At 39.4% G+C, this 11550-nt stretch overlaps 1 protein-coding gene across 9 annotated transcripts in view; it reads right to left on the bottom strand.

Moving 5' to 3' along the window:
* Window positions 1-11550, bottom strand: part of LOC104986543 (putative RNA exonuclease NEF-sp) — a 64497-nt gene that overhangs the window by 9482 nt on the left and 43465 nt on the right. For 8 of the 9 annotated variants that reach the window (XM_010837148.1, XM_010837149.1, XM_010837146.1 and 5 more), the window contains 5 exons: window positions 11026-11117; window positions 10155-10275; window positions 3313-3417; window positions 2689-2826; window positions 860-952 (listed from right to left, as the gene is read on the bottom strand). In XM_010837148.1, coding sequence (XP_010835450.1) covers window positions 860-952; window positions 2689-2826; window positions 3313-3417; window positions 10155-10275; window positions 11026-11117 — 549 coding nt within the window. The remainder of the gene's footprint in view (window positions 1-859; window positions 953-2688; window positions 2827-3312; window positions 3418-10154; window positions 10276-11025; window positions 11118-11550) is intronic. The other variant, XM_010837150.1, reaches the window with a different exon arrangement.

Here is an 11550-nt window from a genome sequence, read left to right as displayed (position 1 = left end):
AAATAGATGGGGAAACAGTGGAAATAGTGTCAGACTTTATTTTTTGGGGCTCCAAAATTACTGCAGATGGTGATTGTAGCCATGAAATTAAAAGACGCTTACTCCTTAGAAGGAAAGTTATGACCAACCTAGATAGCACATTGAAAAGCAGAGATATTACTTTGCTAACAAAGGTCCGTCTAGTCAAGGCTATGGTTTTTCCAGTGGTCATGTATGGATGTGAGAGTTGGACTGTGAAGAAAGCTGAGCGCCGAAGAATTGATGCTTTTGAACTGTGGTGTTGGAGAAGACTCTTGAGAGTCCCTTGGACTGCAAGGAGATCCAACCAGTCCATTCTGAAGGAGATCAGCCCTGGGTGTTCATTGGGAGGACGGATGCTGAAGCTGAAACTCCAATACTTTGGCCACCTCATGCAAAGAGTTGACTCATTGGAAAAGACCCTGATGCTGGGAGGGATTGGGGGCAGGAGGAGAAGGGGACGACAGAGGATGAGATGGCTGGATGGCATCACCAACTCAATGGACTTGAGTCTGAGTGAACTCCGGGAGTTGGTGATGGACAGGGAGGCCTGGTGTGCCATGATTCATGGGGTCGCAAAGAATCGGACACAACTGAGCGACTAAACTGAACTGAACTGAGTCATAAAGAGTAGAAGGACAATGCCAATGCAGTGCAGATTGATTTTGACAAAAATTAAAGTTATCATGTGCCAGGTCACCACTATAAGAATACCAGGCTTGGATGAAGACTTTCCATAATATAAAGTCTCATGTCTAAGCTTCTGAAGGGTGCTTGTCTAAGCTGGAAAATACAGGGTTGAGTGAAGGGTACTACTTTATGCTTTCTCTGGTGACCTTACCTTGATGCAGGAACCCTCTACCAGGACGCCATCCAAAGACTCTATGGCCAGCTGGGCAGCTTCCAGGACTTCATATTGTATACAGAGATGTGGCTGCAGGAACACCGAGATTTTCTTACTTTGGCTTTGTAGGCTTAAACTGCCAGAGAAGGGGCTGGGAATAGAGTCCCCTTAAACTACAGTGGCCAAAGTCACAAGAATGGATGTCCCTGCAGTGCTGGGCTAGACAGTGATCACAAACTGTCATTTTAAGTAGAATCACCACATGCAGAACCTAGTTTCTCAGAAAATAACCTTAAATTTGTCACCTAAAATTGAAGCCTTTCTCTCTCTGGGTGCTATGGGGTAAGTAACAAAAGTATTTACTGCGTAAATTGCTTTTCATATTATTTATTATTAATCACTAAAGTCATCACTCTAAGTCACAGGCAGAGATTCCCATTTGTCTTATTAGCTTAATTTTTTAAATAAGCAGCTTTCCCACAAACTTCTGGAGGTTAAGTTCTTCCACTGGATTTGTGTCTTCAAATTTACTGCTTTTCTATTTGATTAACCAAATAGCTAAATCTATGTGATAGTCCAAGCCATAACATCATCATAGAGATTAAAGTGCTCCCATAGAAAACCTTCATTTTATTGGATTTGACAATGATTTCTTGAATATGACACCAAAGACACAGGCAACAAAATTAAAAAAGTAGAGAGAGAACTAAATCAAAATGTGCATCAAGGAAGAACCATCAACAATGTGAAAAGGCGGCAGAAAGAATGGGAGAAAATATTTGCAAATCACATATCTACTGAAGGAGTCAAAATATATAGGGGACCTCCCTGGTGGTCCAGGGGCTAAGACTCTGTGCTCCCAATGCAGGGGAGCTGGGTTTGATACCTGGTCAGGGAACTAGATCCCATATGCTTCAACTAAAAAGTTTGCATGTCCCAACAAAGATCAAACTGCAAGTAAGACCTGGTACAGCCAAATAAATATTAAAAAATAAAATACACAGAGAACTACTAAGACTCAACAAAAACATCAAACAACCCAATTAAAAAATAGGCAAAGGACTAGGAGAGGCATTTCTCCAAAGAAGATATACAAATGGCCACTAAACATACAGAGATACTCAACATCATTAATCATTAGGGAGATGGAAGTCAAGAAAACCACAAGATATTACATCACATCCATTGTGAAGTAAAGTGAAGTCGCTCAGTCGTGTCCGACTCTGCGACCCCGTGAACTGTAGCCCACCAGGCTCCTCCTTCCATGGGATTCTCCAGGCAAGAATACTGGAGTGGGGTGCCATTTCCTTCTCCAGAGGATCTTCCCGACCCAGGGATTGAACCCAGGTCTCCCTCATTGCAGGCAGACGCTTTAACCTCTGAGCCACCAGGGAAGCCACCCTGGCTCACACCCATTAGGATGGATCAAAACAAAAAATGCCCCCCAAACCAAAAACAACATGGGTTTGGGTAGACTCCGGGAGTTGGTGATGGACAGGGAGGCCCAATGTGCTGCGGTTCATGGGGTTGCAAAGAGTCGGACACAACTGAGCGAATGAACTGAAACTGAACTGAACATGAAATTTAAGAAAATTGGAGGCAATATGAGTATTGGCAGACTTCTTAATTCTCAAAAAATCAGATCTTGTCAATACTGGGCACATATTCTTATGGGTCAACACTGTTCCCATGAAACAGAGCATGTCTCATATTCCAGTTGGTGACAATCAAGCTTAAATCACTAATATCTGAATGGCCCTAGAAGGCATCTGAATTTACCACAATAGATTAGAAGGTCAAAAATCTAAGTTTTCTTGTCTCATTACCTGATGTGTTTCAAGAACAAGAGTCATTAACTGGACTGGACCAAAACTCTTAAACAGCCTCTTCAGAGCACTGAGGTTACAATTTTTATTAAATGGTCCAGCGTAGACAGTTGACATCTCTGTCCACTTGATCTTTATCTACAAGAAAAACAACAGAATACAGTGAGGAGATGGATGTGGAAAGAGAATCAAGTCAAATCTAAAGAAATCATAAGTTGAAACATGGGATTAAATCCTTTCAAAGAATTTCTCAACACAAACACCTGTCAAATGTACAAGAATTTGTCTTCAGGGATTTCACGGCATCATTATTTGGAATAGCAAAATTTTATCAAATCCAAATGCTGAAAATAATAGGTATATCCTACAAAAGAAAACTAGGCAGCACAAAGATTATATAGTGTTATGAACAGATGTTTAAGATATATTGTTAAGTGAAAAAATAAAGTTGCAAAATAGAATATATAGTCTGATTCCCATCATAAAAATGTAAATGGTAATATACCTATAGAAAAAATTTAGAGAAATATATAGTAAACTTAATATAAGTATGTATTACTTTCCTTAATTGGAGGAGATTATAATGTCATCAAATAAATCATCTAGTAGAACCCATTCACTTACCCTTTTGTTCATCTCTTCAGTGAGGTTGGGTGAAAAGGGTTCAAAAGAGAACTGCACGATGCTGAAGGGAAACAGGGGGATTTCCACTCTAGCCTGCTCAAGAACCTGTAGAAAACAGCACAGCCTGGATGAGGCAGGAATCTAGTCTATTGTGGCTTGTGGAGGTGAGCCACAGTAATATAAACAATGGTTGTCTTTTTACCCATGTTAAAAAGCAATGTGAGGCTGACTTCAAGGTCTGGAAAAAAAATGGCGATACCACACAGCCTTGTAAAAAACCATCTAATCAGTAAAAAGAACAGAATCACATATGACCCAGATCTCTAGCATTACTAAGAAGCAGACTATTACAACCTTCAAATTACCTCTAAGTAAAAAAACAAGTTAAATTCCAACAGAGCTACCATCACCCCACACTGTTGCAAGCCTGTGAATAAAGAGGGAGAAGAGGTGCAAGAGACTTTGAGGGGCAGGGAGCCAAGGGGCACAGAAGGCTTGGGTGAAACAAACAAAATCAGCCCCAGAAAAAACTACAACTAAATGCCAAACCAATGAAGACAGGTCACAACTTTGAAGGTTCAAGCCCTTGACTACAAGGAAGAGACTTGACAGCCTTAGAGAAACAGTGTTTCTGGGGAAAAATCAGATATATAGAGAAGAGGCAATACCCTATTGGAGCCACTGCAGTAAAGGAAAAAAAAAAAAGAAATTAAGGAAAAAAGAGAAATAAAAGATAGGAAAAGATAAATACCAATCCCTCACAAGAGCATTATAAACTTACTCTTCCTAGCACATCTTTCTCAAAAAAACCATCAACACTTTAAAAAAAGAAAAAAGAGAGCCTGACATCGCAGATAAGAGTACAAGGAAGCTTTAGGCCCTCAGTTTGCCACACACACCACTTTAATACTATGTAAGCCAAAATATCTTTGCAAGAATATAAGAGACCAGTGGAGAACTACAGCACCCAGACACAACAACAACAAGGGATCCCAGCAACAGGAAAAGGAAAATATGCAGGTTTTGTATACCCATCTATGCCTGCACTATCTAACCTAGAAGAGCTCAACATAGAGGAAACTTCCCATACTGGGGATCTTCCCTCTGGACAGAAACAAGAGTGGACCATGCAGTCAATGTCATGGTTAGATTGGGCATTGCCCGAGGGACTGATTAGTTTCTGTTTCACTTGGATTCAAACCACTGATAGGACTGGCAGCCTTGTTTGTAAGCCACTGATGCAATCACATCTTAATGATGAACTTGTAATCACTGCACATTAGAGCTGCAGTTCCAAACACAGATGTCAGGAGGAGCAACAGATTGCAAGTTCTGAAAGGAAACAGGGACAAGCTGCTCGGGGAGTATGAGACAACTAAAAGCACCTGCACAAGCTCAGTGACAACACATCCTCAAAGTAGATTTGAGAGGTCCTGAAAACTCACTCTGAGCTGATCAGTGAACGCTTTCCTTTCCACAATGCCAGGCCCTAACAATGGGAGAGGTAGCTGACCTAAAGAAATACAGAATGAACTAAAAAGAGAACAAAGATAAACAACTAATGAAATCAGGAACAAAATGAGAATTTCATTAAAGAGACAGCAACTATATAAAAAAGAACTAAATAAACTCTGGAGCTGAAAAATACATTAAGTGAATTGAAAAATTCACTAAAGGGTTTCAACATCAGACTTGATTAGGCAAACTTGAAAATATATCTTTGAAATTACTAAGTTAGAGCAAAAAGAATAAAGAAAAGCAAATAGCATCTAAGAGGCTTACAGGACATCATCTAGAGGACTAATACAGAAAAATATAGGCATCCCAGAAGAAGAGAAAAAGGGATACAGAGCTTATCTGAAGAAATAATGGCTGAAAACCCCCCATATCTGAGCAAAGCAAAGAACATACAAATTCAATAAACTGAAAGGACTCCAAGCAGGATAAATCTAAAGAGACCAACACAAAGACATATTACAATCAAATTTGTTAAAAGACAAAATTAAAGAGAGAATCTTGAGCAGCAAGAGAAAAGCAATTCATCACATACAAGGATGCTTTCATAAGATTATCAGTGGATTTCTTTACAGAAACCTTGCAAATCAGAAGAGAGTGAAAAATTCAAAGAGCTAAAAAACAAACAAACCTCATCAACCAAGAAAACTGTATCCAGCAAAACTATGCTTAAAAAATGAAGGTTAAAAAAAAAAAAAAAAAACTTGAGGAAGTTTATCATCACTATGCTTACTCTTATGAGAAATGCTACAGGGGGAGTCCTTTAAAATGAAAGGATACTAGACAACAACATGAAAGTATTCCAATTAAGGTAAATACATGAAGACACATAAACATAATACACTTATATTGATGTAATTTTGGTGCATAAATTCACTTTTAATTATCCAGAACTTAAACTGACAAAAACATGGAAAAAATAACTACATGCCTATGTTAATTGTTTTTCTAATATGGAACAACGGACTGGTTCCAAATTGGGAAAGGAGTACATCAAGGCTGTATACTGTCCCCCTGTTTATTTACTTACATACAGAGTACATCATGCAAAATGCCAGGGTAGCTGAAGCTCAAGCTGGAATCAAGATTGCCAGGAGAAATATCAATAACCTAAGATAGCAGATGGCATGACCCTTATGGCAGGAAGCGAAGAGGAACCAAAGAGCTTTTTGATGGGGATAAATGGGGAACAATGCAAACAGTGACAGACTTTATTTTCTTGGACTCCAAAAACACTGCAGATGGTGACTGCAGCCATGAAATTAAAAGACGCTTGCTCTTTGGAAGAAAAGCTATGGCAAACCTAGACAGCACATTAAAAAGCAGAGACACTACTTTGCCAAAAAGGTCTGTCTAATCAAAGCTATGATTTTTCCAGTAGTCATGTACGGATATGAGAGTTGGACCATAAAAAAGCTGAGCGCCAAAGAATTGATGCTTTTGAACTGTGGTGTTGGAGAAGACTCTTGAGAGTCCCTTGGACTGCAAGATCCAACCAGTCCATCCTAAAGGAAATCAGTCCTAAATATTCATTGGAAGGACTGATGCAGGAGCTGAAGCTCCAGTACTTTGGCCACCTAATGAGAAAAGCTGACTCACTGGAGAAGACCTGGATGCTGGGAAAGGATGAAGGCAGGAGAAGGGGACGACAGAGGATGAGATGGTTGGATGGCATCACCAACTCAATGGATATGAGTTTGAGCAAGCTCCCAGAGATGGTGATGGACAGGGATGCCTGGCGTGGTACAGTGCATGTGGTTGCAAGGAGTCAGACGTGACTGAGCCACTGAACAACAACAACTAGGTTTGATACAGCTTTCCTGACAAGAAGCAATTGCCTTCTAATTTCATGGCTGCAGTCACCGTCCCCAGTGATTTTAGAGCCTAAGAAGAGGAAATCTGTCACTACTTCCACCTTTTCCTCTTCTATTTGCCATGAAATGATGGGAACACATGCCATGATCTTAAGTTTTTTAATACTGAGTTTAAGCCAGCTTCTTCACTCTTCTCTTCACCCTCATCGAGAGGCTCTTTAGTTCCTCTTCACTTTCTCCCATTCGAGTTTTATCATCCACATATCTGAGGTCGTTAATGTGTATATAATATATAAAAATGCAATTTATGGTATCAGTAACATAAAGTTGAGTGGTGTGGAGCTTATAGGAGTAGAATTTTTGTATGCAATTAAGTTGTTATCAGTTTAAAACAATGTTTTAACTTTAAGATAACTGCAATGAGACTACAAAGAAAATATCTCCAGAACATACTCAAAAGGAAATGAGAAGGGTATCAAAGTCTGTTTCTACACACCCACATACACATACAATCAATGAAACTCAAAGGAAGACAGTAGAAAAGAGAGGAGGGACAAAAAGCTATAAAAGATACAGAAAACAATAAAATGGAAATAATCCTTCCAATCCAATGATTACTTTAGAGAGCAAAATGTTATTAGCAAACTGAATTCAACAACACATTGAAAGTTTTACACACCATGATCCAGTGAAATTTATTCCTGGGATGCAAGGATGTTTCAGTGTATGAAAATAATTCTATGTAATATACCACATTAACAGAATGAAAGACAAAACCATATGATCATTCAACTGCAGAATAAGCATTTGACAAGATTCAACACTAGTTCATAAAAACAATAAAAAACTAAAAATAGGAGGAAACTTCCCAAACATAATAAAGGCCATATATGAAAAGCCCACAGATAACATCATACATACATACAGATACATCATACATAGTCAAGGCTATGGTTTTTCCAGTGGTCATGTATGGATATGAGAGTTGGACTATAAAGCTGAGCGCCAAAGAATTGATGCTTTTGAACTGAGGTGTTGGAGAAGACTCTTGAGAGTCCCTTGGAATGCAAGGAGATCCAACCAGTCCATCCTAAAGGAAATCAGTCCTGAATATTCATTGGAAGGACTGATGCTGAAGCTGAAACTCCAATACTTTGACCACCTGTTGTGAAGAACTGACTCGTTTGAAAAGACCCTGATGCTGGGAGAGATTGAAGGCGGGAGGAGAAGGGGACAACAGAGGATGAGATGGTGGGATGGCATCACCGACTCAATGGACATAAGTTTGAGTAAACTCCGGGAGTTGGTGATGGACAGGGAGGCCTGGCGTGCTGTGGTCCATGGGGTCGCAAAGAGTCAGACATGACTGAACGACTGAACTGAACTGAACTGAACATCATACTCAAAGGTAAAAGACTAAAAACTATTTCTCTAAGATCAGGAACAAGGATGCCCGCTCCTGCCACCTACATTCAACACAGTATTGAGAGTCCTAATCAGAGTAATAAAATATCCTCTGAGGAGGATACCTAATATTTAAGTTTCATATTAAAAAAAAGTTCAAATTGTCCAAAAATGAAATGCCCATTTTGGCTTCACAGTAGTTATTTTGCATAAATGTATAGACATCAATAGGGTTTCCCAGAAGCTACAGTGGTAATGAATCTGACTGCCAGTGCAGGAGGCGCAAGAGATGTGAATTCAATCCCTGGGTTTGGAAGATACCCTGGAGTAGGAAATTGGAACCCACGCCAGTATTCTTGTGTGGAAAATTCCACAGACAGAGGAGCCTGGTGGGCTAGAGTCCAATGGGTCACAAAGAGTCAGACACAACTGGGCATACTGAAATAAAATAGGAATCCACAGGTCCATGTGAAATTAATGAATGAATGAACAAATTAATAAGGTAATGGGAGGACTCTTACTCATAGAATGCTGAGTAACAACTAGTAACTATGGAGGAAGTATATAGAGTTGGAAAGTCATCCTTGTACAATAGTCACAGTAAAATTGGTTCAGCTAAGAATCATCAGTTCAGTTGAGTTCAGTTGCTCAGTCATGTCTGATTCTTTGCAACCCCATGAATCGCAGCACGCCAGGCCTCCCTGTCCATCACCAACTCCCGGAGTTCACTCAGACTCATGTCCATTGAGTCGGTGATGCCATCCAGCCATCTCATCCTCTGTCATCCCCTTCTCCTCCTGCCCCCAATTCCTCCCAGCATGAGTCTTTTCCAATGAGTCAACTCTTCACATGAGGTGGCCAAAGTATTGGAGTTTCAGCTTCAGCATCCGTCCTTCCAATGAACACCCAGGACTGATCTCCTTTAGAATGGACTGGTTGGATCTCCTTGCAGTCCAAGGGACTCTCAAGAGTCTTCTCCAACACCACAGTTCAAAAGCATCAATTCTTCGGCACTCAGCTTTCTTCACAGTCCAACTCTCACATCCATACATGACCACAGGAAAAACCATAGCCTTGACTAGACAGACCTTTGTTGGCAAAGTAATGTCTCTGCTTTTGAATATGCTATCTAGGTTGGTCATAACTTTCCTTCCAAGGAGTAAGCGTCTTTTAATTTCATGGCTGCAGTCACCATCTACAGTGATTTTGGAGCCCCCAAAAATAAAGTCTGACACTGTTTGCACTGTTTCCCCATCTATTTCCATGAAGTGATGGGACCAGATGCCATGATCTTCGTTTTCTGATTGTTGAGCTTTAAGCCAACTTTTTCACTCTCCCCTTTCACTTTCATCAAGAGGCTTTTTAGTTCCTCTTCACTTTCTGCCATAAGGGTGGTATCATCTGCATATCTGAGGTTATTGATATTTCTCCTGGAAATCTTGATTCCAGCTTGTGCTTCTTCCAGCCCAGCGTTTCTCATGATGTACTCTGCATATAAGTTAAATAAGCAGAGTGACAATGTACAGCCTTGATGTACTCCTTTTCCTATTTGGAACCATTCTGATAAGAGCAGGAGGGGATTTTGATGAAAAGCAGGGTATTTGCTTTTCTTAAAGTATATCCTCACATAGTACTTATTTGAAATAAGGGGAAAAAGCAGTAACTCTCTAACAGAGAAAGCAGACAATATCTCGTTAAGATCATCAAAATAAAAACAAGAAAGGGACAGATGGACCAATATGCCTCTTGATGTGGTGCCCTGAAAAGGACATATTACTTATGTATGATCTGGCTAAACATACAGTCTGCATAACCTGAATCTAATTATAAGGAAACCCAAAATGAAATTACCAATGTCATGAGAGACAGAAATTCAATAGCCAAAGCCACAGGCCTGCTAGAATCTGGAAAAAGACACTGGCAGCTGACAGTTCTGCTCCTATTGGGTAACTAAGACTAAAAGTGCTCCATACAAAATTTGAGACAGAAGACTGGCTCATGGTACACAAGGTTGCTAATGAATAACAGCTTGATACTGGCATAGGTTACGAAGGGTTATGTTACCCTCTACTCTGAATACAACCTTCAAAGACACAGTGGGTCACTTACCTCTTTATTTGAAAGGCACTTAATAGTTTGACAGTTTTTGGAAGAAGAAAGTGCACTAGCATCTGCCTCCTGGGTCAAGAAAAGGAGCTTCTGGCCCACTGAATCCAGGCATTCTAAAACACTGTAAAGAAGGAGAGGTTAAGGAATAACCCAAGGTTAAGAGGTTAGGAATAACCCAAGAGTTACTTCTTTATACTTGTACTGTCTAACATGGTACCAATTAGCAACATGTGGTTATTTTAATTAAAATTAAATAAAATGAAAATTCAGTTTCTTAATTGCAGTAGTCACATGTACTAAAAGGTTCACACGTGTGGATAGCACAGTTACAGAACATTTCCACCACTATAGAAATCATATTTGTCATTGCTGCTCTTGATTCAGGGAGAGGAAGGATAAACAAAAATATATTCAAAGCTCTTTATCAAAGTTTAGGCTAGATTGTAAGGATCTGATATATTTATTATGCTGCAAAGACAAATCCCTTCTGAATCTGTTTTTTGTTTGTATTTTCCCCAATCTGGGCAAGACATCAAGACTATAGCTGACTCCTTTAATCAAAATACTCACTAGTCTATATCTCCTCTCATGCTACTTAGTTCAATGTTATTTCAATGTCTCACTTTTTTGGTAAAATGAGTTATTTTAAGACAAGTCAATATATTCAGAAAATTAGAAAAGCATGCTATTCAGGGAAGTAGATGGTAGTTTTCCCTCCATAGTTTCTGTAATGGAAGAATGTTACTCATATTATTGATAAACATTTCTCAATAGACTCAAAAGGAGAAAAGAAATTGCTAGGTTTTGTTGTTAAATAAGCAATCAGATACTCCATTTATCTTTGTAACTATTTAGAACTGAAAAATATTACCTTGTGTTTAGCCGCTGAACTCCTTCTGCTGTATTTCTTGGCTCTTGGCTTTCCTGGTAACTAAATAGTGCCTCCAGATTTAGTTCTGCAATCTTAAAAGAAAATAAAGTGGTAAAAATCATTTAGTATCTTGTAAAGTATTTGATGGCAAATAGATGGGGAAACAGTGGAAAGAGTGTCAGACTACTTTTTTGGGCTCCAAAATCACTGCAGATGGTGAAATTAAAAGACGCTTACTCCTTGGAAGGAAAATTATGACCAACCTAGACAGCATATTAAAAAGCAAAGACATTACTTTGCCAACAAAGGTCCATCTAGTCAAGGCTATGGTTTTTCCAGTAGTCATGTATGGATGGGAGAGTTGGACTATAAAGAAAGCTGAGAGCCAAAGAATTGATGCTTTTAAACTGTAGTGTTGGAGAAGACTCTTGAGAGTCCCTTGGAATGCAAGGAGATCCAACCAGTCCATCCTAAAGGAAATCAGTCCTGAATATTCATTGGAAGGACTGATGCTGAAGCTGAAAC

The sequence above is a fragment of the Bison bison genome, unplaced genomic scaffold (assembly GCF_000754665.1).
Source record: "Bison bison bison isolate TAMUID 2011002044 unplaced genomic scaffold, Bison_UMD1.0 scf7180017864072, whole genome shotgun sequence".
In the NCBI taxonomy this organism is placed as follows: domain Eukaryota; kingdom Metazoa; phylum Chordata; class Mammalia; order Artiodactyla; family Bovidae; genus Bison; species Bison bison.
Note: the sequence above shows the minus strand (reverse complement) of the source record. Positions and strands in the feature narration are given on the sequence as shown.